The 27,433-nt window shown below is 44.1% G+C and overlaps 1 protein-coding gene across 3 annotated transcripts in view; it reads right to left on the reverse strand.

Moving 5' to 3' along the window:
* Positions 1-27,433, reverse strand: part of LOC106637783 (phosphatase and actin regulator 3) — a 142,181-nt gene that overhangs the window by 17,617 nt on the left and 97,131 nt on the right. The window contains exon 6 of one of the 3 annotated variants that reach the window (XM_089592807.1): positions 2,979-3,035. The exons of the other annotated variants lie outside the window; for them this stretch is intronic. Coding sequence (XP_089448933.1) covers positions 2,979-3,035 — 57 coding nt within the window. The remainder of the gene's footprint in view (positions 1-2,978; positions 3,036-27,433) is intronic. 3 annotated transcript variants of the gene reach the window in all.

Raw genomic sequence — 27,433 nt, forward strand, 5'->3', positions numbered from 1 at the left:
TAAATTCCACAGCGCCAATCATCTAAATTGATACTTTGATTGTCAGTGGCGTAGTTAATAATCAAACCAAATTAACATCGCATATAACAATCATCGCATTCAATTTCCGTCATCTCGACACACCCCACTCGTCAAACCAAAAAAAAAACAGCCCACACATCCCATAACTAAAATGGCCTCGAATTTTTAAAACTAAAGAAAAACTAAATAAAGCCGTCCTGATCCCTCCGCCGTTCAAAGAGCCCGTCTATACAGAGAGCAATACGGTAAAGTTACCTGCGACGAAGCTCTTTTTATACCCAGGCGGTAAGAAAGCAGCCGGGGGTGTGATTGGCGGCGCCGCGTCCCACGAGGGTATAACGTCCGGGGGCAGCTGCTGCTGCACCTGCTGGTGCTGGTGGCACGGATAGCCCGGCAGGTCGAACACTCGCGCCTGCTTCTCGCAGAGCCTCCGCCGACGAGTAGCTGCTGTCGGGCCGAAGGTCTTCATCGCCGTGGTCATTAGGCCGACGTCGCTCATCTGTCCTACCTCCTATCACAACCCGAGCAACGTCAACCGAACCGCGGATGCACGAGGGACTTGCGCAAGTAGAAAGATCCGAGTTTGGTCAGACGTCGAGATTTAGCAGCACCGATATAGATGTGCGCAGCGAAGTAGCCGGTGAATGAAGTACCGCTCCGGCCGGGCTGGGAGTGTATCGGCGAGATATCGAGGGTTCAATTTTCCTGGGAGTTGGGAGGGTACGTGAAAGGAGGTGGAGGATGAGGTGTGGAGGAAAGAGGAGGAAGAGGGACAGGAACGACAAAAGAGGAGAAAGAGCGAGAGGGTCTGGAGTCCGCTCTGCTCGAGAGCGTCTCTGGCACTACCGTTGCCGGTGAGGAGCCGCGGAGCTTGAATGTTACGTTACCACCCCGTCCCCCTCCCCCTTCCCTGCCTCTCTCATTCTAGCATTTGCAGGCTGTACGCGCGTGTGTGGAGGGGAAAGAGAAAGTTCGCTCTTTACGACCACACTGTCTCTCGCTTTCTTTTTTCCAAAACAGGTATATATACTCCTACCCTACTGGTATCGTGGTATCGCCACGAGGATTTAGCTGCGCGTGCGCGTCTATACGTACAAAGTTCGGTCAGCTTTTGTTGCTGTGTGTGGCTCGCTACGGCGACTGGAAGAGCGCGTGGGAGGGCGGATAGTACACGCGCCCGAAAGCTGTCTTTCTTTTTGTTTGAAGCAGTGCTTTCGGCTTTTTAATTTCGTCTTGTTTTTTTTTCTCTTCGCGCGTGGTTGTTTGGCTTCACTGCTCGTGAGAAAACAGGGGGGGGGTGAATGGGACGGGGGGGGGGGGGTACGGTTTTGGGAAACCACGCTAAAGCTGCCTCAACGAGGGAAGTAAGTGGGAAATCCCATAGAGCGACTCGGCCACTCGAGTTAGTACGCTTCAATCCATGGGACTCTACGTCTGTTGAAGAGGATGGATGTTTACTCGGCGATATGTGGGCTCTATTGGAATATCATTGCAATTAGATAAAAAGTCGTGTCTTCCGAAACAAAAGTTAACAAAAATGAAAGAGTTGAGCTACAAGTGCTCATTTCTGTTGAGATGGACTTTTTTTTAAGTCAGAATGAGGTTTATGATGGTTTGAAGGAAGCGTAGATTGAAAAGAGCCATCGGATGTCAGATGTACAACTTTTTAGTGTAGTTGAGGAACGCTACTATTTAGGCTTGAAAATAAAGACTTCGAAGTACGAGGGGAAAGCTTTATCTTGAAACGCTTTTAATATTGGAAGGCTTCAAGCGAGAGATTTCAAGCTGGTCGTATTGGAGAAAAGCTCAGGGCGCAAATTCCAATTCGTTAAGACGAGCGCGTGAGAGTATTGAATTAAATAGAGGCACAACATACGTATAGGCCTCGACCTTTTTTCGTACGGGTACAAGTATCTTCTAGCCACTCTTTCATTCCGAAGGGCCTCGATAGCTGAAAAAACGTCGGGCTGAAGAGATTAAGGTTGGAGAAAAAAAAATCCATCTCCGAGTCTTCACAACTCAGCTGTCGCACTTTTTTCCCCCACTCACTTCACCATACTTTTTTTCAGGAGAGAGGACCGGTACGGGGCGCTTAGTCACGCGTGTCGTAATGAATTTTGCAAGTGAAGGGTGTAAGCTGTTTTTGCCAGTTCTTCAGGTCTTATCGAGTTAAACATTTATCAGGTGTAATGGACAAGTTGAGGGGAAAAAAAGGCAGAGAACACGGTTGTCTATAGGTATTAGATTTTTTTCTCTCTCTTCAATTAATCAAAGTTTTAAACTAAAGACCACCACTCCTGTGAAACGCTTGAGAAAGTAAAATATTTAAGACCCTCGGTCGACTCTCGTTTGCATGTCTGACCGTGCGCGGATATTACTACTTGCTACCCGTAAAAGTTAACCAACACTCTGCCTCGCTACTCACTTGAGCCAACTGCTCTATAAATTACACTCTCATTTGAATTCTCATCCCTACGCCGAGAATCACGAAAATTTGCCATCCACCTCACCCGTGCGACCTTGAAATCGCAAGCACATCGTCGCACGAACCTTAACTTTGGGGGGAGAGCTCTTTTCAAGTCTGACTCGAATTTACGCGCGTGGCGCGACCGAACGAGTTTCTTCCACCGCCCATTGATCCTCGGGACTCCAGCTAAATTTACGGGTGTGCTGGAGCTCCTCTTTCTCTCTGCCAACGCGATAACTGCACTTTCCCGGGGCTTAGGATACGAATGTATCTCTCGCATGTAAATGGTGATGTGGTGGCTGTGGAACTTTCGGACTCATTGGGTCCATTTTTATCGGTACAACCTGCTTGGGCTGACGTACGTCAGAATAAACACTCGTGTTTTTACCTCAGGCCATAGACTGTGGATACTTTTTGTACAGTGTACATCAATCCATGGTATAATTTCGAATGCATCAGTGACAAAAAAACCATATATATATCTACTTACTCGAAGCGTTTGGTAAATTGGAAGGTTCGACAGTGCGTAGCGTTAGACAAGACTCACCTGAAAGCAGAAAAAGAAAACCTGTTAGTACTATCTTTTAAAATAAGCGAGGGGAAATTATTATAATTACAAATTAAAAAAAAAAAAAAAAACGCATCACCTAGTAAGTATGTATTATTTTTAATTTAATCGGACGAAAATCACTTGTTTTAAATTTCACAGCTAAGACTAACTCGATTTCAATCACATCATAACGAGCAACACGTGCCCTGAAAAAAAAAAAAGAAAGAAAAAAACCGCAGCACCGATTAAACTCGGCAATCCATCCATTGATCCCTTAAATACCGCAATCAAACTCGAGCGGCACGTGCGGCACAACAGAGGCGATCGATCTCCCGTAACAGACGGATAGAGCACTTTGCCAGAGGGACGGGGTGAGAAGTTGGGGCTTCGGAGTTTGGGGCACCCGAGATTACGGGCGATTTAACCCACCGAAGAGAAACTCCGCGATCACCTCTGCGAGTGGATTATCGACGTTTCGCTTAATTTTAACACATCGTCATGGCCCCCCATTGAGTCCAAGGATCGATACGTCTTACGCGCGTATACTCTATCTCGTTTTTTTTTTTGTTTTTTTTTTTTCCACTAAATAAGAGTTACACCTTCCAGGGAATCTGATTATCCGGAGTGTAATACATCAGGGGCAAGGGAATTCCCCGATCGAATTTTGGAAATTATACGCCGGAAATAAGCTGAACGATGATGAAATAACACGCTGACTAATAATATCACACAGGACGTCGTTAAAAAACACCTCGACATGCGCTAGCGAGCTCTGCTAGGTCTCGAGGCCTCTCCGATAGTGAAGTAAAGGACGAACATGATCGGATTCCTCCACTGGGGTTTAAGCTAGTTTTTAGCTTTTTGCTCGGCCCACCCTTACGTAGGTATAATTTACCAGAGTTGGAATTTCATACAGAGATACCAGAGCTTCTCAAGTTAACCGCATACCTGTATCATGAGTGGATTTCGAGGATGATTAATGCCATCGACTCAAATGATGTTACGAGCTACTAAGCCGAGAGTAATCTATAGCTGGCTCTCATGAGCATCCGTAGAGCACATTCCTCGTTGCCGCACTCTAAATTTTTTAACGTGTCAAGTATCACAAGCAAAATTATCAATGTGCAACAAATAAATACTTTCTCTTGGGATATGCCATTGCCTCGGGACATTTGGTTTTACAATCCTCGGTGCGTGGAATGGAAAAAACAGCTTATTCATGTAGGGAGGGTTCTAATGCTTGGCCCTGAATGGGACGCCCGAGGAATCTATTCGTGTGCAGAAAAAATAAGGTCCAGATAAGATAATAAGGAAGTATAGGGTGGGCTGTTACGCTTAATGAAATTAGCCTTCCAGTGCGCGTGACTCGAATATTCTGTACGTGTATTCCGGGGGCTTTGTGTTTTCCAGGAGTCCCTCGCTACCCTCGAAATTACTACCCAAATGAATGGAAATCGAGGGTCGAGCGATGAGGAAGACAAATTGGACTTTACGGAAACGAGCGTGAAGATAGGGAGGCCCTTTCGTTTATTTTCTATGATTTAACGATGATCCAGGGGGTTGGCGAGTAGCTCTTCAGGGACGAAAAAAAAGGGCTGATTTAATCTGCTGCTGTTGCTGCCTCGGCGCTTACACGTTTTTGCGCGCAGGTTATGAATAGAAAAGTGCCACTTTCGATCATTGGAATATATTGCGTTTGGAATACATGGCTGCGTGCTTGAGAAACTCGAGAAAAAAAGCTATTGGATAACATAAGAGGATATGAATAGTGGCAACGGCAGTTCAACCTGTATTTACGTGGGGCGTGAGGATTTTCGTCAAATTCGTCATGATGATAAACGTAAAAGTGTCTATAAATTATTTTACTCTCTTCAAATGCACTTTTTTTTTTATTGTAAACTGGTTTCAAAAGCATGGCTGCAACATTAACAGGGAATTTGAGGGAAAAACAATGAAGAATAACGTTAAAAAAAGGCCAAGATTATATCGACGAGACGACGCAGCAGCACTTGGAATAGCCTGAAATCGCCAGCCACGTGCTCCTTGAATATTTGACGAGGACGGGCATAGCCTTACAGCGATTGAACGGCAATTCGCTAAAAAAATGACGTCAGAGCTGCTCCACCTGGGGCTTTATAAATATCGTAAAACCTGTACCACTAGCTCTGCTTTCGATAGAGACCTCAACTCGTCTCGTGTGAATGGGGAGAGAAGCGCGTGCATAAAATTTTATCACTGGGTAAACGAGAATACATATATATGCACGCACGTAGGCAGCTCGGATGAATGAAATTGGATGACGCGTCTCGCGTGAGCTCTGCTGGCAGTGCGTTTTTTTGTTTTGTTTCTAATTAAACCGACCGCGTCCAACAGCGGCATTAGTGTCCTGATCCACCACCGCGTCACACGTGTAAGCTTGGATGAAGATTAACTTTGCACGAGTGGATTTTTTATTTTTTCATTAATCTCTCTCCCTCTTTTAATTTTCTTTTCTAATTTTCGAGGCACGTGTTCGGCTTTCAAAGTTGCTCCCCTTTACGTGAAAATTCACAATTTAAAGGAGCTATTGCGCCCCCTTTCGCGAGATTTAATAATAATTACATGCATCTGAGGTGATATTTTAATTTCAATAGAAAAAACTCTTACCCCCCCCCTTTCGCTTTCTCCTTAAAAAAAGAGCAAGAAAATATCACAATAACTGAAGAAAAATTCCACAAGTTTTTCTTCAAAGTGCAATGCTGAACTTTCGAAGGTTTCGCTGGTTTTTAATTATCGTCTTTTGCGGACCAAGCTTTGGAATAGCGTTGGGCTCTTTCGGATTGTTTTTTTGCACGTGAAACATTGAACTAAAGCAAAGCTCAAAAAAAAGCCCACAAAGTCAAAGGAAGACAGGCTTTTTGCACTCGTCCATTTGGCTGATGCGTATACGCGTATAGATACATTTTTTGCGGTCCATATTATGTAACGACGGGAAACGTTTTCTCAATTTCCACTGGGTAGGACAGCCGAGTCCCTTGAAACCTTTCATCCGCACCAGACTAAAGTTTTCATAGCTGCTTCCGTCCGTATACGCGCAACTGGTGAATACCTCGAAAGAAGAAGAAGAAAAAGTCCTCGAGAAGCTCCGAGTAATGCGGTATATATCCTCGACATCGTAACAGCCCCCGCATCCCGTGTGACCGCAGTTTTCAAAGTTCGAAATGAAGGAAATCATCTATATAAATTTACGAAGTATAGGATAAGTGCTGGAGTGAAAAAAAAAATACATTTCCGGTGACACGTAATGATGCTGTCCGGCTAATGAGTACAAAAAAACCAGCTCTCCCTGTACATGGCATTCATCAAACACACGTTATACACACGAGACACGCGTAAGGAAGATGAATGAAAAAAAAAAAAAAAAAAAAAAAAAAAAGGACGAGGGCGACAGAGCTGAGCGTACGTGTAAACAACGCGTTTTCAAGGCCCTGTCACTCGGTTGTACAGCACGAGTGAGCCAGCGCTTGGGGCGAGACCCGGAAACTCTCGCCTCGATCGATCAAGGCCTCTCCTCGACACCGCCGCACGACGCTCTTTTTCCTCATTTTTTTTTCCTCTCCTCTCAGCTCCCACCCGCAGGGCGACACCCGCGAAACTTTCCTTCTCATCTCTCTACAGAGTGGAAACACGACGATGCGAAGGAAAAAGAAACGTGTAAGCGAAAAGTAGCGATTACTCACGCGGCGATCACCATCCTATGGTTTATGTGTCTCCTCTTGTACGTGGCTGCCGCAGAGGAGGATTTTTGTGTTCGAGGAAAGGGACGTGATATCGAGAATGCACCTTGTCTCCACTTGAAATTTGGAACAAACGTATTTTTAAAATAAAGAATTGTCATGCGAGGTTGTTTGGCGAAATATAAAAACATCAGCCGTCTCTGGAATTTTCAGGGTATTTCATGGAACCTGTGACTCTCGAGACTTTGAGGATGTCTGTCTACTACACCCGGAATTTCAAGAGAGCCAACTTCAATATCCATACCGCCGATGGACTAATTTTACAACTTCGCGCAAGAGAGCCTCGCTCGAGATCTTCAAGAGTAATGGTTTTCGGAACAGTTCATTAACGAGAAATAGTTTTCGGTCCAATCCACAAGGAGAACGTCATGCCCCTCGAACTTGATTAATTATATCAAGACCAAGCACCTTTGAAAGATATCGTCTCTCTCGTCGGGCTGAATTTTCCGGCAAAAACATGTTCTCGTCTCGTTAAAATTATAATGTATTATTTTTATCGTAGATAACCATCACGTTTTTGGCTGATTGGAGTTTATTATTCTTTTCCCGTTTCACGAAGAAACAACGGTTTGATTTATCCGATGGTAAAACCAGTTGTTACACTGCCCACCCTCGTTCTTTCGAGCTGCCCTTACTAAACAAGCATTAGTCCTGATAAAAGAAAAAAAGGGAAGATGCACGTCACGTACGTCAGACAGCCACACGCGGAAGGTAGAAAAACCCGGGTCGACCTTGGCCTTGTCCTTCCTGATGCCGGGGGGTTTTTTCTTTCCTCGCACGAGCGAGTGTACAATCCCTCGTGTGTTGCATCGAGATTCGTGTGTGTAGATGCAGCCGAAAATTCTGAGACAAAGAGATGGACGGAAAAAGAGAAGGTCGTAGCTTCGTTAAACGAGCACGACATGGTCCATTTGATTTTTCGACTCGCGGCGCTTCGTTGATTGTAAAATATCGATACGTGCGTTGGCAGAGAGAGCGTGATGAGATTTTGGGAAATGCATCGTTCATTGTTTTTCGTGAGACGAGGTCGCGCAATTTTTTTGCTTCCATTTGGTAAATATTGACAGCAAATGCCAATTGGAAAGCGTAAAGGTATTTTTTGTTAGAGGACTGAAGCTTTCCTTTGTTTGCCAATAAAAAATTTTTCAACCATAAACAAAAGCTTTCTCCCAAAATTGGTTTCAACAAAAGTACCACCGCGGCATTTCGTTTTTGACATTTTACCCTGATCGACGATTCACCCGAAAAAGCAAGATCGAATCACGTACATAGTGCGGAAAACGTGATGAAAAACTGTTCAGTACACATCAGCAGCTGTAATGGAAAACCGCGAAGGAAAAAAAGCAGCCCCGAGCACGCAAAATCCGGGTCCAATCGATACGCGCTTCATTTGCGCTGTGCTTCTTTTTTTTCCTTTACCGCGATATCTTTCTCGAAAACGGTGCACAAAAAAACAACGATCAAATTGAACTTAATGGTCGACAGAGCGTAAAACGTACAAATGCCAACGTCAGCTGGAAGAAAAAGAAGATACAGCCCAGAGGCGTGGAAAACACAAGGCTATCCAAAGTATGTGCAAACACACAACCGAGCGCCCATCAGTATATTACCAGTAGTAGCAGTGGTACTAACGAACCAATATTGACCGTAGATTACTCAGCTTTCCACTTTATGTGTGTAGGCTTATGCACACGGAACCCTAGTTATTATAACAACTAAACCGTGTCTGCAGGAAAAATGGCACAACGCGGTCACATTTGTAACCCATAGACCTCATACATACGAACTTTTACGGTTGACTGGGAGCCAATAGAGTTTCACTTGTACTATTAACCGGAATAAAGCCGCAAAAGTTTATGACACAGCAGTATAACCTTGGAAGCTCAAAGAAAAGCTCTTTGAGCATTGGGCAACCACTGTACGAGTGAGGAAAAACTGCTCCAACGTAGGGGAATCTCTGTTGTGTGCAGTCAAGTATTGCCGTACGGCTGAGTTGGCATTTAATAGGTGCAGCGGTAAAAGTATACCGATGCAGGTGTATATATAATAGACCTTCGCGTACATAGAATACGTTATTCCAATGCGAGTGGAAAAGCGTCTTGTCGGAAAAATCCAGATACACCCGAGAATCGCGTTAAAAGCCTTTTTCTCCTTAAAGAGAGGATGTTACCCGCGCAGCCTTCGAGCACAGGGCACATATTGCGCGAGAAAAACATAATGGCGCGTCTGTAGAAAAGCGAGATTTCACGGCTATTTTTTAGCGTCCGCTATATTATAGTATCGATGCATCTTGCCTGCATATGAATGCTATCTCGCTTTTGGAGTTTGAATGGACCATGCAGGGTGATACGACGTGATACAGTGTTGCCCAGACGTTATACGCGTGTGTATACCAAGCAGATTTTGTTTTTTATTACAGAGCAGCCGGAGCATTTCACACCAGAGGGTAAATAGATTTGTGCTTTCAACGCGCAAAGCCACACAGAGCGTCGAGCGAGTATTGCAGCGTGGACGTGTATATACGTTTCAAGGCTCGGTGGCTCCTCCCCCTTTCGGAGCTGAAATATGCATCAGCGCGCCATCATATCCTCGTGGGCACGTTTGCTCTCTCTCTCTTGCACACACAGCGCCAGAAAATAGAGGACAGAACAGCAGCCTCGAAGTTGGTCAAGTTCACTGGATGTGTGTGTATCCCTGGCGCCGAAAACGAGCTCGTAATGCTCCTCCCCCCCCCTCTCTCTCTTATTCCTTTCGAGATTTTTTTGCAAAGGATGCTGATAAGCTCGTGCGAGCAAAGAGAGAAAACTCGCTCCATCCCTCCTCTCGAACCCAACGAATGTTTATACGAGGTGCCGAGAAATGCGAAAAATCCCCGCTTGCAAAACGTGTACGCGGTAGTTATTTTTTTTAATGCGCTTACGAGCTTGCACTTTTACGTTGAGTTCATTAATTTGACGTTTTATCAGATTCGCATGAATGGAATTTAATAACAGGAGTGCGAGCGAGGTAAAAAAAAAAAGGGGTAATAGTCATCGACCCTTATTTCGCCCGAGTGGCCTTCGGTGAACGTGCGCGTGACTCGAGATCTTGAATGAAAGTTTCTGATAGAGTGGATATTATTTGCCATCAATCTTTTTTTTAAACCCTGTATACGCGTCGCGATATCGTAATTGAAACAAACAGAGTGAAAGTAGGGTTTCGCGCGTGCAGTGTGCCAAGAACGTATGGGAGGAAAGGAAAAAAAGATAGCAGGTGTCATGGCGTTCTTAAACGAGCTTAAACGAGACGCTGACGGTAGTGGACTAGGGAGGTAATTTGTAATCTTTCCCAAAGCTCGCTTAAGCTTCTCGTGGATGATGACGACAGCAGCTCTGGGAGAGATGTATATATTATAATGACTTCCTGGACACGGTGAGTGGGTAAATCCACGTTTTGTTTTAGAAATTCACAAAGTAGCAGGTAAAAAAAGGGCAAATTCAATCATCCACTGGGAAATTAATTCGCAAGTGTCTTTCCATCGAAAAAAATTCAGATAGCAGAGTGCAGAGCACAACGAGGATCGAGATTAACAGACGTAAAAGCTGTTCGCTTGCTCGGCGAATGCAAATTACACGGTAATCATGCGGAACGACCAGCGCGCGCTTCTGCCCATGAGCGCGATTTTCAAAGTTAAACACGCAACATCTCGCGCTTCGTTGTGAATTCTCGACGCGCGCACGGGCTAGAGGCTTACTTTATCGGTGTATTTGGAAACTGCGGTGGTGGCGGTTCATTTGCAAGTTCCAAATTGATTGTACGACCCCACCCTCCCAGCGACATTTTATGTATGACCAGAGCGAAATGTGTGTGAGCACGGGTGTACTTGTTCACGTGGTGGTAGTGGTAAATTTACGTCGCTATTTTTTTGTACGCGTGAGGAAGGACCGAAATGAAACTCTGTGCTGGGAATAGCCAAGTGCTTTTTTTCCCCCCCATACCTCATAAGTCTCGCTTTGGAGTGACGGAGGTACCAATGGTCCTTGTTTTTGCTTTCCGTCCTCGTGAGAACGTGAATGGGCATGCGGAAGCGTGCCGGGCAGTCTGAGGTAAATTTCGGGGATGTTGGGTCGGAGAAAATATTATTATGATGTGGCCAGTTCGATTATCACGGAGAAATGGGGGGATCCCATCGTTTATCTATTTTTTTAGGATCATCATTTCTATTCATTTTGCTTCACTACTATTCTTAATAATTTTTTTTTTTTTTTGTTTTCTTCTTAAACCAAGAACAAGGATAAAAAAATGGAGCTGATTCCTGTTTCTAGGGTGCCAGGTACACCTTGTTTTTCGCGCTACTTCGTTTAATCCCATTTTTCAAAGCACTTACAAAAAAAAAAGTCGGGCCGTAGAGAGCGACGGAAGGGAGAGACAACCCCTTTTAAGGAACAAGAAAAATCACATGGCAAGCTCGCAAGATCCATGCGTGTGGAAGTCTTTGCGGCTCGATGAGTCGGATAAGAAACACGTGCGGAAAGAAGGAAGAGGCAGGGCCAAGGACGTCTCGTCGGGCGAGACTTACTTATTTGAGCAGAGGCAAGAATGTCTCCCCCTTCCTCGTTTAGTTGACGACGACTGTAGCTTAGGCGCGCGACAACGAGCGTTTTGAGGCTTCGCCGGGGGAGAGCTAGTGTATGGAAATGGTGCTTGTATACTGTGTACGTAGAGAGAAGCTTGGTAAATCTTGGGGATGGGGTAGTTGCGGCCTGCATGGGTCACCGGGGAGCCTGTACTTGTTGGGCGATGAGCTCAGCTCGGGGAGACTTTTATTTCAGGCTCTCGTCAGATTGTGTTTGCTCGTTGCGTGGGTGTAAGACGAGGCTGTCCTCGGCCGGTGTGATCTTGGAAATGATTTCTCGAGATCGCGGGAGTGTACGAAAACACAGATGCGAAATCGAAAAGGTAACGAGGTGATGTTGACACAGTAAACGAGATTCAGTAGATAAGGTCGGTGTTTGGTCGGACACGGGTCTGTTGCGTCGGAGAGTGGGTTTCAGTAGAATAGGTCAACGTCGAGTCAGACGCGGCTTTACTTGTCAGGTGAAACGGCTCGGTGTGACGCAGGTCTATAATATTACAAAAAATTGAACAAAAAGGTACGAGATAATTTTTTTAATTGATGATACGTATAAAAAAAAAAAAATAAAAAAAAATGATTCAAATAAAAAAAAAAAAACAAAAAAAAATTTATTTCTTTAAAAAAACAAAAATCGCCCCAGTTCCTTCAGTCAAATAAATCTCCAATCAGTATGAGTACGCTATATTACGCAAATATCACAGTTACATCTCAAAACCGAGCATTCGCTCGTCATTTTTCTCGCCTAATCAGCTGGAAATTTTCGAAACGAACGCAAACTTTTCAAACACACTTGCACGTGAGCATACATCTAATGCTTTATCTTTTTCTGAATTTGACGTTTGGTGAAAATAAAATCTCTCGACTCGTATAGGAAAGAGATCACGCGGTGGAATACATTCACGCTAAAATTGAAAACGAAGTCCTAGCAAAACGCAGGGCAGACGATACGTACTTATTCAATACTCGCGATATGTATTTTTACAAGCAATAATTCGATGGAAGCAACGGGGCTATTGGAAATTCAATACAAAGAGAGTCTGAAAATTTGTATGTTTGAGAATAAAAAATTGATGAAAAGGAAAATCAGCACAAGCATGTATGCTTATTCATCCAAAGGTGGTCTGGTATTCAGTCGAGCTTTTATTTTATGGAAAAACCAAGTAAAATTTAGACCACTGCATCGCTTGACTGCAGGCAGTCCATCCCCCGGGAAATCGATCGAGGCACGTGTGGCACGAAATTAACGAGGTAGGGGGTGGAGGATAATTAACCAGATTTCCGGCGCACGCGCGTGGCTGCGACACTGGGATTTTGGCGCTTAACGCAATTACACCCGGCTCCCATAGCAATCCATCAACCGAAGCTGCACAAACGCGCGAGAAAAATATTTAGGAGCTTCATATCCTTCTTTGCGTACTCAAGTTTTACATGGTGTTGTTTGAGCCTTGAAAATAACGCGTGTGAACTTCGATCATCTCAAGTTTGTGATGATTCTTTTTTTGGGTCGCAAACTAATTAGCGATCCCGGCTGAGTCACTCCCTTTCTTCTTTTTCACGCGATAAAAGAGTCCGAGGAATCATACCGAGGTCTAAGGTTCCGCTGTTTGTCTCGAAGACTGATTTGCGAGAATTAAAAGGAAGCAGAGAAATGAAAGGGCGACGTTCATTTCGCGAGCTGGAGTCTCGTGTCAATATACACGGCGGAAGTAAATTGAAACGAGAGAGTCTGCTGCTGAGTCAACACGAGGGAACTTTTTTTCCGAGTAAATAAAAGTTGGAGCTCCATTATAGTGTGCGTGTATACTCGTCTCGTATAACCAGTCACTCGATTTGGATTCATGGGAAGAAATGAGAATACCTCCTCTCGTTCCGGTATTTTCCCGCGAACCATTGTATCGTCCCGAGCAATCGAGCGAAAACGAGATTTTGCCGACAAGCCGACAATATCACGACGGAAACAGCCGATCAGCGACTTCTCTTCGTAAATGGGCGGTCCGTATAAAATCCAATCCACTCTCGAACCAGCGACGATGCAGCGATGACGGAATCGCGCCACTTCACAGAAGTGCTCCTGCGAGACACAGCCCATCGCCAAAGCTGCAGTACTGTACAACGGGATGGAGGTGGACCCGAGAAAATCGACTCTCTCGTGGAGGCGAAATACGCCTGTGCGGTGCTTACGAATTTTAGGGCTCCCTCGACGACAACGCGAATATATTCGTCCCCTCTTGCTCTGATCTGAAAGTAGCTATACGCGGACTGCTTTTTTTTTCCTTCGTAACGCAGGAGATTTTAACGATCGCGTTGCTAGGGGGATAACTTGTTTGGGTCCAGTTTGCAATTTTAATGCATCTGCTCTGCTCGTATGAAATCGAAGATGCTCCGTTTCTTGGAAAAAAAATTACGCTGGCGGTAAAAAAATTACAAAATTCAATTTTCGTTGGAAACTCGAGGAATTTCGCATTTAACTCCAGAGCTTGCATACATTTGCGAGTCCGCGAGGGGGAAAAGAAAGGGGACAAAGAATTCGTTTCGATGCACTCGAATCGCGACTCAGACGAAATTAAAATTATTCTGGATCGAGGCCAAGGCGCCTCGGCTTCACCGGTGCATTTACACGGGAATAAGTATACCTATACGTGCACCGATGAGCATTTTTCCCATCGTATGTATATTTTAAGACGTTCGCTGTTTTATTAATTTTCACTCCGCCCGACTGGTTTTTCCCACACGATGCAATGTATCAACAAACTCTGTTAAAAGCTCCCTCGGGGAAATTCCACTGGCTTTCCATAACTTGTAACCGGCACAGAGAGTATAAAAAGATAAGTCAATTACGAGGAGCAACAAAAGATTCCGATTTCCGCGCGAAAAGGAATAACCATCGGGGTACATTCACGATCCTGGAGCCCGATAATCCGATTTCGCGTGAAAAGGCTTCGGGGAGAAAGGGACTCGAGAAAAATAAATAAAAGCCTCAGGAAGAGACGAAGGGTTGGAAGGACACAAAGGAAATGAGTTCAATGGAGAGCGCCTGAAAGAAAAGGGGACGAGCGTCGCGAGGCGAGGAAAGAGTCGCCCTGGGAATATTGGTTCCGTAATGTTTCTTTACGAGGCACGTGTGTGTGTGTGGGTGCGCAGGTGTTACGGAGATTAGAGGCGAAGGCGGCTCCGAGAGCACTTTTCGAGCGAGGAAAGACAAATAATAAAGAGTCAAATGGAATATCGGTCGTGGGGACTTTGGGGCAAAATTTACTCTGCTCCGGGAAATTCCGGGGAGAGTGGGTCGAGGTGTTGCTCTTTGTCAAAGAGTTTGCCTACTTTTATATTTTATCTCTGTTGTTTCGAAAACTGCTGGCTCGGGAAGGTATGGAGCTACGTTCAAGTAAAGCTGATGTACGGATATAGCTCGGACTCTCGGGATTCGTGAAAATCGTCGAACCAAAGTCTACGAAGAAGGAAATTCGGGGAACCAAAGAAAAATAAAAATGAAAATTTTACTCGTCCTGCTTCCATGGAGTAAAAGCTCTTAGTCAAAATACAATACGAGAGAACGAAAAAAAAAAAAAAAAAACATCCTTATTCCAACAAATGTAAAAGCGAGAAGTATGAAATCCATTAACTGTCCGCAGCTGTATCTCTCGTCGCTGTACTCGATAATCGATAGCCAAGCGGAAACAACGAAGGCGCAGAGCTCAAAAGCGATTTCAAAGGTACACACGCAGCCTCGCTACACGAAGCTTTGTACATACACCTAATGAGTGCCTCTACTACTTCTGTTGCGGACGCAGAGTTTGCCCAATTCGATAGTTGCACAACACACTGTCCATCCAAAGTACAGCATTAGTCGTTAACTTTTGCCTGCTGGCAAGGAAGCACCTGTGAGTTCAACAGGTAATCGGAAATAATATTCTGGCCTTTTTTTTTTCATCGCTGGCACTATAGATGTACGTGGCAGTATCACCCGACAGGATAGTTTGTCCCTGTCGGCAGCAACAAAGGATGCGCGTCGCATAACGAGCTACGTGGATTTATCGCCGGGCAGCGATGCGTCATCTCTCCCATCCTCGATTGCCCGGAAGATTGATCTGCCGTTGTTTGCACTACTGATCTCCGGACTGTGTAAATTTGTCGGCAAAACGTGACAAGCTTGCGTCTATACCGGGTGCAGAAGCGCATACGAAATACCGGGAGTCTATGGAGCCCTTCCGAGCTCGGACGTTCCGGGACACGTGAAAAATTGTCACTGTCGCGAGGGAGAGAAAAAAAAGGTGGGAAAAAGTCGGAGGAGACGCGCCGTGAATCGCAAACTCGAGAGCAGCTGATAACTCGTGGTGCCGGAGCACGTAATCCAGAGGAGCGACCTTGGGAAGCTCCTCCGCCATTATCAGGATAGAAAATATAAGAAATTACTGGGCGATATAGCGAGTGACGGATCCGCCCTAGCGCTTTCATGTACCTCAACTCGCGAAGGTCGATTCTCCAGCGTCGCGAGGGAGAGGAAAGAAAAGAAATTACACAATTGCGGGAAATTCAATCTTTATCGCCTCCGCTCGGCTTTTTTTACATACTAGTTAAGCGCACGGTATATATAAAGATACAGGGAGAAAGAGTCGAGCGTATACAGAGGAGGTATGGAGCACATTAACACCACTGGATTCAAAGCGGCTGGGAAACATTAGCCGAGGGAGGGTGGGTTTTTTCGCCGCCTTTCGGCTCATCCGGCTTAATCGGCCATTCGTAGCTGTTAGGGCTTTGTTGCGATTAGTCGGCAAATTACTGTTAACTGTTGTACAACGTACATGTATATAACACCGTTGCGCGCTGGAATTTGAATTTAGTGCTAGGTTTTACTTTTCTCCTTCTCTCTCTCTCTCTGTTTTCTTCTCGTCGCTTTGAGCTTTTGTTCCAGACGAAAGGTAAATACCTGTTTTTGTGAGGGTAATTAGTGGTTATTGGCAGCTTTCACGAAACTCGGTGGCATCGTCGGGAAAATAAAGTAGGAAAAGGGTCAAACTTTTCATACCTGTCCAGCATTAGTACCGATAAAAAAGCTCAACCGAAAGCTCTCCGTCTGTTGGAATTGAAAGGTACGAAAGGCACGGTTATAGTGTCAATTAAAGCATCAAGTGGAGGAAAATTAATGTTACGAAACCTTAAAGTTACAAACACGAGTACTCCAGAGTATATAAAATTACTCGAGCGTTGGTTGTGCATCCATTTCAATCACGAGGAATATCTCGCATAGAAGAATCGAAACGTATTTCCACTTCCTCAAGCCCAGTGAGGATCATTTCAATGAGTCTCACAGGGGGAGGGGGGCGCGTTATAAGAGTAGAAGAAAAACCCTAGAAAAATGTCCCTCAAAAGAAAGAAATCCTCTCGAGCCCTCCTAATCCTAGCTTCTGTTTATCTCTTTTTCAGAGGAAACAAAAAAAAAAAAAAACGCAGCATCATCTTCGGACAGAGATGGAGAGCCCGCAGGGCGGAAGAGCCGCATTGCCCTCCGCAATGACCCAGTCTGGTGTAACTACCAGCCGGCGGCTGGCTCGCGCGAACTTTATTCGGGGCTCCGGTATTGCCGAGAGACAGCGGGGATTTTCAGTCGGATGTATCTCACGGTCGTTTGGCTTCCCACCACCCCTCTTTACTCGCTTTTGGAGCGCGAGGTGCACTCGGATGCCAAATAGAGGCCGACGAACTCGAGGGCGATTTTAATTTGGCTCTCTGTTTCGTAGCGCTTTTTTTTCTCCTCGGTCTGTGCCGGATAATTTTATCGACGCAGCTGGACGGGCTACAGTTGTTTCCGGGCGAAAGACGGTGATGTGTATGATTTTCACCAAAGTGCGATCCACTTACTCGAGGCATTTTTTATTTTTTTCCACACGAATTGGTTTGGCGATGCAGGTAGATGTGTTAACAATCACATTTCTTTCTTTACATATAAAAACGTTACACCATAATCATTCAAGCCAGGTTATATTAGACATCAAGATACCATTTGTGTTATATCACGGAAAAGCTGTAGGCTTGTTCGGTATTCTTTTCTGTGAAATAGCATGATGAAAAAAAAAAAAAAAAAAAACTGTGGAAAATGATTAAGAAATAAACGAAAAAATTAGTTTACACGTTTCCAAATGCATCAAGTAGATACCATTAGACTTATAGGGCAAAGTTAAAACATTTTCTTTTTTTCATCTTATTCAATGATGTTTTTATGTGGAGGAGTATTTTCTCACGATTCAGTAAGCAGATAAGCAGCAGAGCCGTGCGCTTCCCTTAAGTAGATCGGATAAACGTATAGTCAGACATGGCGCTACACCACGCCAACACTCGATTCGTGATTATTCACGACATATTTAATGCAAAAATAAACTGTAGAACCATTTGTTTCTGCGGTAACGTGTAAAAAAAAAAGGTTAACACATTGCGGTACTGAAATTTCAGCGCAAGCAGGAAACATTGAAATATAACGCGACAACTGCACTTCGCAGATCGCTCGAGCAGAAGCAACTGTTTACCTAATGACAAAAGAAAAAAAAATACAAAGGAGCACAATAGTAGGGCGTTAATTTGTCGGAGCAATCGGAGCTGCTGTTTGGCCGAAAGAAAGATGCTCGATTCAAGGAAAAATAGCGTGCACGCACGCGCAAATCTCCTAACGCCAGCCTTTTCCTTTCGAGAGAGAGAGAGAGAGAGAGACATGCACGCGTGACCTTGAAAAACCCGGGACTCCCGGAGGGGACTGGCGCGCAGACTCGGATAAGCCGCCTTCACCTCCCTGTTTTCCGGGGAACGCATAGTTGCGTCCTCTTCAGCTCGTTAGTGGTTTCCTCCTTTCTGTCCTCGGTTTTTCAATTTTTCCCGAATGACCTTGTCCAATTTCCCCCTTTCCGGACATTTTAATTTATTTGCGACTTGGTGCTGCTAAGCTCCGGTTGATGGATTTTGTGAAAATCGTGTCGGAAAACGCGATGATTCATGTCCTTCGACATTTCAGAGCATCTCGACATTAATTGCGAGAAATTGCGACAAACGAGGAGTCGCTGCTTCCAAAATAGATGTCAGCTAGCTAAGCTTTTTTAAGGGAGCGATTATTCATGGGCGTCAAAATTTATGGCAAAACTTTTTTTAAAAACAAAACATTTCCTCGTGCAACGCTAATTTACCCGAGAAACTGGAGCCTCTGTTTTGAGAGCAGTAAAATTTTGCGGCTGCGCGGAATTTATGTTTCAACTTCTCATTTCCTTTCTATGGGGTGTAGTAGATGTATACCTATAGAGTAGGATTTGGATAATCCGAGAGCTCGACGAGCTGGGATTTAATGTTTCTGCGTTGTGGCGCTACTGTGGGATTTAATTCGTTTGTAAGATCAATGGCAAAGATACCTCAGTGGCTGTGGTTTTTCGACGATTTCGTGGGATTGGGTAGCTTATTTTTTATTCATTTATTTATTTTGCTCAATACATAAACACCGAGCAAAAATTCACACATAGAATCAATGAATTAAGAGATGTGTCTTAAATAACTTTGGACAGGTCAATCACCTAACTGTAGCTTTAGTTTATCTCGCGTCTCGTGTCTGCCTCGTTTTCACGTGCAAAGCGATACTTTCTTTTTCTTTTGTTTTATCGTCGAGAAAAACATGGATCCCTTCACGAAGAACGAATGCACCGAAAGTACCGATTGAGATATCAACACAAAAGCCCATAAACATACTTTGAACGTCACTCCAAACTGGTGAACAAATGCAATTTCCCCAGGATCTCGAAGTTAGTTCTCGGAATTTCCCTCGTCCTTCGAGATCTACCGAGGCAACTCTGAAAACAGCATGTAAACCGACACTACGAGACTCTCGGCCCGAAATAACAGTGCACCGCGACTCTCTGTAGATGAAGTCTGGGCCAACCAACCGTGGGCCGAATCGACAAAAAGCACACGTGACCAGCCAAAGTCACCCAGCCAATGGCATATATACTTTAGAAGATCACGAGGGAAGCTTCCTATTAGCTGCCCAAACTGCCCCTCGACTCTTGCTCATTAAATTTTGCCAACGAAACTCGAGGGTCAGGAAAAACTTCGGGGCATAGTCTTTCTCGCGCTATCGGCTCGTGGCGATCCTTTCGAGCACAGCTGTCTATCGACAAAGCTTCTAACCGAGTTTGGTACTTATCTCGAGTTATTCGTAAAATTTACATACATACCCCCGGAATATTCATAAGATTAACAAAGCACCTTTAAAATGACTTGCTAACGAGGTGGTGTGACGTCTTACGTATGCATTTCTCTTCTACCAAGTTTACTGAGGCCCGAACGGCATAGAAGTGTGAATCGTAGCGAATAAAACGATACGCGCTCCATCGGATCGGCGCACAATTACCAGACGGTCTAACAATCGCGCGGTTGAGGCTAACTACTGCTCAAACTTGTATAAGCGAGCGAGCTTGCAGCGCGTAATAATTATCGCTCGCGTGCTCCCTTGGCTAATTGCAAGAAGAGAATAAGGGGAGGGTGTTTTAGCGCTCTTGTCTCAACTTGGGGGGAAGGGGGTATGTGGTGAAATGTGTGCGAGGAAATGAATGGGATGTCCCGGAAATTCGAGGAGGATCACTGTTCTACACTTACTCTCCTTCTTTGTACAGCTAGTGCAGGTAGTTCTCTTGGGTGGAAATCTGGGCACTAATAACGTTGATTTTATCGAGATTTTTTCTGTACGGGTTGTACGGGTGTCTGGGAAATGAGGTTGGAAACGTTAAGAGTTAATTTTGGTATTTGGATTACGAATTTTTTATACATAGTAATTAACAACAGTTTAAGTGAAATGTTTATAAGTATGGTACCCACTTAATATTTTTCAATAAAGTACGTGGAGGTTACGTTTTTTTTTTTTTTTTTAATTCATTAGCGTCAAATGCTACTGATAATGGGACACAACGATTTAAAAAAATTTCTGAAAACAATATGAGACATTAAACTAGTGTAATGCTGTGGACGACGTTAATAATTTTTCTAGTTAATACTGTATAAAAACAAAAAAAATTTGTGAAAGTCAAACAATAAATGTAAAATTTAATACATATTTCTCCACAATTAAATTTTTTTTTTTCATAGAATAGACTGTCGTTATCAACGAAAATCCCATTAGCAAAAAGTTAACCATCAAGGTCCTTTTGTTTCAAAAGTTTAATCTAGAATGGATTAACTTATTAAAAATGTTAATGAGCAAAACTTGGAAATGGAGAATCTTTTTTTTTTTTTGTCTTAAAATATCTTTGAAAGGGATTAACCAAATAAAGCTCTTCTAATAAACTTCCCATTGTTCGTTATTCCTTTTTCCACGTCTCCACAGATTTCATCGCGTAAATTACAATCTGCAGGCTTCCTTGTTCATCCATTTCCCGTTACTATACATAACGAGATTTTCATTCATTTTAAAATTGTTATAAAGGACGAAATTCTACACTATAATTTCATCCGAAACATGGAAAATCTATCAAAAATAACGAACGCGCAAGAACCACGAAAAGCAACCTTTACAAATACCTCCCTATTATCCACAATAGTTATATACGCATTGCTTTTTACTGACTCTTAGTCCATGTTCATACCAATCAAATAATACACAAATACAGGAAGCTCAGAGATTTGTCGACAAAGTACACGAATCGAGTGGCAAGTAACTTCAATTTGATCTTCGGAAACTACCACCCGGTGAGAGAAAATTTATAAATGCCTGATGAATCAAGGATCTTCGAATTAAAATTTTCGCGCTCAGAGATCAAAGTTTTTAGCGGAAAAGGGCCCTCAGGAATTAAAACAGCTGCAGAGGAGAGCAAAAAAGTTCATCGTCGTTAAGGACAGTAAAGTTTTGCAGCTTCAAGTTGGGTTTGAATGAAACACACAGAGTTACTATATTCACTCGTCGTGTCCACTTCCAGCTAATGTTTTTTAAGAGTAAAAAAAAAATTTTTTTTTTTAAATCACTAAAAGCTCCCCCACCTTCCCGATTCGTTCGGCCGAAAAGACGCGCGAAAACAAACCGAGAAAAACGCCACGGAAGCTCGAGCTGCTGTTTACAAAGTTTAATTGCAGTTAAACGCGTCAAAGGGAATTACAGCGCACCGAGACCGTGATGGCGTTAGTTCAGAGTCCAGCAGGGAGTTTAACCCTCACAGTTTCGTACACGGAAACGGAAAATTCACGCGCGTGTGCACGTGCAACGACGAAAGCACACGCAGGACCGCGAACTCTCAATTTTGTCGGGACGATCCTGTCGTAGACAGACATTGTACGGGAAAGTGGAGAAAAGCTCGCGCGCAGCCTCGACGAAAGTTTTAACAACGTACAACCACGAGAGCCGCGCGCGGACGAAGAAGACAGAGTGGCGGTGAGAGAGCAAAGCGTATGGCCCTCGAAACTCCGCCATTTGCATCTGGTTTGTACACCCGAACTTGAAGCTTATTTACATCAACTGGAGTACAGTAGGTACAAAGTTTCGGGAGAGCGGCGACGCTCGAAATTAATTGTTCGGGAGCTTGGGTTACCTGCGTCGTAGTATACGAACCGAGTGTCTGTCAAACGGATGGATTCCATCAGTCTTGCTGTACATTCGTGAAACACGTGTCGGATGCAAGTCGCTCATTGACAGACGTCTCGTGAACGCAGCATTGCCCCATAAAAAGCCACTTACATTACCTATCTCATCTCGACGTATTGCCCTCTTAAATCCGTACCCCGAATGTAAATGCTGTGTAAATGTGTCGCTGTGTATCCTGCGCAGATTTACAGCCAAGACTAGTAGCCCTCCGGGAATAACCACACGGGCACCTAGGCATCCTTATTCCTCTCGATTTCGGGATACCACAAGATGTGAATCAGGCAAGGGCGCGCGTCATTGGACAAAGTACAGACAACGAGACTGATACTTTTGAGAAATAAACGCAGCTCCCCCGATTTAACGTCATTTAAAACATTTCTCGTGTAGGTGCACGGTAACTCCCGAACAAAGGGGCGAAAGGAAAAATTTTACCGAGCTGCGGGAGTTTTACTCGCAACTCCATACGCGCAGACAGCCGATCGTAAATCACCGGGCACGGGTATATAACGGTCCAGCGCAGTCTATGCGAGATCGATTTTATCGGAGCGCATTACAGGTACGTGGGGCACGGAGGGCGGCCTATGGCGCAGCAGGGGATATGATTTATCCGGGCCCGAGAGGCGGCGATCGATCGACTCGGGAACTCGGGTTCGAGGAATCGAGTTGGTCCTCTGAAACCGGATAGAAAAGCTCCTCGGGTACTTGAGTAGCACATCAGAGAACTAATACGAAAGAAAGGCCTTTGATCTCATTTTACTCAGCCCTAATGTTGTATCGGTTCTCTTAAATTAGAACGGATGGAGCCTACGCGTGTGTCGCTGAATAATTCAAAAGAAAATCCTACAAAGGACGGAAATAAGGCTAATCCGGTGCGTGAAAAATTAATGCGCGACCTCGACGCAAAGCGACTCGGTCGATTTGTAAAACGCCGAGATAACAGTACCATCGATTTACTCTTCGAGCATCTGTGTATGTATGTAAGAAATTCGCAACATCGCTGCAGCTCACGGACCTACACTACTGCTGCCGAACGTGTGTCATCCTCGAGTGGGAGAGATTGAAGTCGAGTGAGATGGAAAACGAAGTTGGAATTCGAGAAAGAGTGGAGGGGCGAGCGGGTGCACTCGTAATTTCTGTTTCAGAGAGAAACTTGATTGGCTGCAGGTTCGTGAGTTGAATCGTAAACCAGGTTGTTTCGAAGCGCCTCTCGGGTTTATTAGTTTTTCGATCGGCATCGCCATCCAAGCGCAGATTACAATTTTGCGGCAATGCCATTCGCGGTGGCCGTGCCAGAGTACTTATTTTAATATTCATCTTGAGGTTTTAAAAATTTTTCTTTTTTTTCGAGAGGCTCGTATTTTTTAATACATTTGACTTTGCTCGCGAAATTACTTTTTCATAACTACCGCGTGTAGGGTGGAAAGGCGTTTTACACTGAAAATGATTTTTTGTTCTTAAAGATGAGCTTATTAAACCGTTGGAGTTTGCAAAATAAAAATTTACGTTTGAAGTATACTCGAAGCGATGGCAGATAAAAAAAAAACAAAAGCTCCATTCAAAGCGTCAAACGGGCTCTTTCTCTCCATAAATCTAAAATTTATAACCCTCCATTCGCTCTCCGCGCATAATTTGCATATTCATAGCGCTATAGTCCAGAGTCGAAGGGAGGGAGGGTACTTCCGGGATAATATCTCGCGTCTCTTTTTCAAGGTTGTTTGGTGCGCGGAAACGAAAAACTTTTCAACAGGAATTCGCATATTCACACACCAAGCTCTGGCTTTCCTTCGACGACTACGACAAAAGATTCCAGCTGCTCTGAAAATGAGAATTCCGACGACGCTTGATTTATTCCAAAAGTTTTGTGTTCACCACTACATACCCACGTATATATAGCACCATTGTGGTTTTTATTACAGTGCCATCAAATTTTTTTACTTTTCGCTAATTTTTACACATCCAACGAAACAAGCCAGCCACTCTTGCCCCATACTACTTCGTTCAACTGAGGCGGTACACGAAAACAGAGTCTCACGTAACTATGGTGTGGATTTAATTTTTCTCGACTGCATCGCTTGGTTATCATTTGACAGTAGAAGCACACTGAATCCCTTCTCATAATTTCGGAGTAATTATTTCACGGTGAGTCCCGCAACTCGTGAAACAACCTTGTCAAAGCTAACTATGTATGTACAGACGTTCAACATTACAATGGACAACCAGCTCAGACCTACACGCAACTTGAAAGACCACTTTACCACCTCAGAGCACGAAATATGGCAAAAGAGAGCGTACTTTCGACTTTTCGAGCCATAAGAGAGATAAAATGCACCAAGGCTACGACGCTCGGTCCGCGTAATCCCCGACGCGCAACATCTCAGGGTGTACATCCCTGGGTCCTATAATCGCGGTAGATCCGCGTTATCCGTCAGAGCCCCCATAGGTAACACGAAGCTCCAAGAGCCACCCGTAACATACAAGGCAACAATAGTACAGGAAGTATACTCGTAAATCTTCCCGAAGCGTCTGGAAAAGCTCGACGGTGGGATATCGGCACCTATTGCCCCCATGTACGACAAGCATAGCGGTCGATTACGATTACCCACAAACACCCGTTATCAGAGGAGGATACAAAAGTGCATACGAAGGGGCAAAGGGCGCCAGGGGTGCATAAGAACGAGGATGTGTGAGAAAAAGGGGGAGGGATGAATGGATCGAGGTCAGGCTCTCTCGTATCGCGTGTCGGTGTACATTTTGGGTATAGTACCGGTTTCGTTTTGGAACGGTGCTTAGGTGTACCTACTGTGTGGATATATAACGGTAAGGCCGCACTCGGGACGGTTCACTGCCGCAGGCCTCGACCTCGGCATCGTACCTATACTCCTCGAGCTACGCCGCGTCTTGTGTGTTGGCTTTTTTTTTTTTTTTTTTTCTCCTTCACAAGGTGGGTGGGTATCATTTTTCTGTGCTTCGGAGGGCTTGCTGCAAAAGGCAACGGGCAATGGCTTTACTTGATACTTTAGTGAGAGCTTTTCTTTCTTTTTTCTTTTTGCGCTTCATTTTAGAAAAAGCTTGGTAGTGGTTTAATACTTTTCAACAATAGGTACAACATGTTACCAACATTATATCTCGTAATAAACGAAAAATAAGCTATCTCATAGTGTAAGGGAAACATGGCTCACATTCTACGATTCCCATATAATCAGGTATTCTTCATAATTTTTCACTCAGAGTGTGCACTCGATAAACCAATGGATTTTGGATGCCTTCACTTTTATTTTAACTATCCATCCAGATTTACTTATCATGACATTCAGTGTAGTGTAGTTAGTTATGGTAGACATATATTTTTTCACGTTACTTTCTATCGAATCAATAACAATAATGAATCTGATAGTAAAAGATTGCATTATTTCATTTGGCGCGATGATGTGAGATTTTTTTAGTCAAACTTTTGTATTAGCATTGTTTCTTTTTATGGAAGGAAAATATTAGTCACGATGACTTTATTTTCCGTGTGGTTCAATCATGTGGGATCAGTGCTCACATAATATTGATTAAATAACTGAACATTATGACGATAGGTACAATGGACTCATCAATCACCGATGAAAGACAAACAACGTTCACCAAGTGTAGCGCAAAGTGCACATCCGCCTGGTTGTTGTTACAGCAGCTAATTCCATTAGGGCGAAAATAACCAAACTGGCCAGCTTTTGTTTACACCCGGGCGTAGCCTTGATGATGACGCGATTTCCCAAAGCTTTCGACCGGAAAGCCCAAGAGGGAGTCCTTTGCGCCTGCTCGTTTTCCAATTTAGACCACGTGGATACAAGCACAATGATGCAAACGAGGTCAGCTATAATACCTGAAAAGTCCTCGGATCCAAAATGTCCCTTTCATCGTCAACGGATGCGCCATCATCACCCCACTCTCAGTTGCACCGAGCTTCATCATTCCGTTCATTTTTGAAGTAATGCTCAGCCCCAATTGTTTGATTTGCACATCAGAAGATACAGGCGAAACGAGGCTGGTGTAGCTGCTGTCAATATTTCCAAAGTATGTTGGCACGAAGGGTGTGGACAAACGGATATACTATGGGCACAAATTAATGAAGCAAACACTGGTCCACTGCCTTGTGTATATTATACAATACATAGGCAGACGCTTGGTAATCAATGCTGACGATTGTTCGATGTGACGCCGGTAGATCGGAGTAGTTCGATGTTGTTGCTTCTCCCAATTTCGTATATAAGTATATACACAAAATGTACGTTACGAGACTCAAACCAAAGAGATCGTATCCCCGAACTTTCGTACTTTTTCATCAGGTTCGCGTAAAATTTAAAACTTTCTCAAAACGCGGGCGATTAAAAAGTTTCCAGGGGGGGCTATATGTACGTCACTTCTCGCCGAGAGGAACAGAAAGTAGAAGCAATTACCGAGTCCGTGTACTCTTAAGCGCGCTCCATTTATTTGATACACCGAAACTGTTCGCCGAGAATCGCAGAGATAAGCATGACAAACGCCCGCCACGAGTGGGTACGAGCGCTCCCCCCCTTCCCTTTTCTCTTATCTTCAATTGTTTTTCCAATATAGGTAGACCGAGTGGCGAAACAAGCCCCGGTTTTTCTTACGTATGTACACAGAGACGCGCTGTATGAATTTCGTAAGGTGTTTGCTCTTGCATTTTTTTTATTATTTAGTAAAATACGAGACTCCCGAGATGAACGATAACATCGAAGCATGAGCGTCGCATCGCGTTCGTCTTCAACCCTTATAGGCCTGGTGTGCTTTTTTGGCACGAGCTCGTTTAGATTTTCGATCTAGATTTCACATCCAGGTCCAAACCAAAAGAAAAAAAACTACTATAGCCTCCAAGCGCCAATCAACGAACAGTCACAGTAGAATAGGTCGAGTTACGGTAAGACCGATGTTACGAGAATTGTGTTGCGTAAACTGTCAAAAGTAACAAGAAAGTGATATTCAGAATTTAATTGCTGTGGGAATATGGTTGCAGTACAGCGACAACTCAGAGGTACGAGAATATGGTTGTGCAATATCATCGTTTGATCGTGAACCCTCGCAAGCTCTGTATCAAAGAAAACCGCACGTGCAAGGGAGCGATCGATCAAATATTATGCATCGCATGTACGTAAAGACGACCCTTTTCTTATAAGCAGTTGTATATAGTGCAAACAGGGACAACAGAGTGTAAAATTTTAATTACAAGCGAAATTCATTACGAAGAGAAGTTTCGTGATTACCGGAGCGGTGTTGGCTGGCACCTCGGGGAGATCAATGTCAGAGCCCACGTTTCGAGTTCTAATGTAATTACTTTTGATATTAATAGTCGATACTTTGTTGCCTCACCGTGATTGAGTGCGAATGAGCCAAGTCGTGTGCCCTC

Source organism: Copidosoma floridanum, unplaced genomic scaffold (assembly GCF_036245765.1).
Source record: "Copidosoma floridanum isolate Cflo_tuat_1 unplaced genomic scaffold, Cflo_Japanese_pri ptg000019l, whole genome shotgun sequence".
NCBI lineage: Eukaryota > Metazoa > Arthropoda > Insecta > Hymenoptera > Encyrtidae > Copidosoma > Copidosoma floridanum.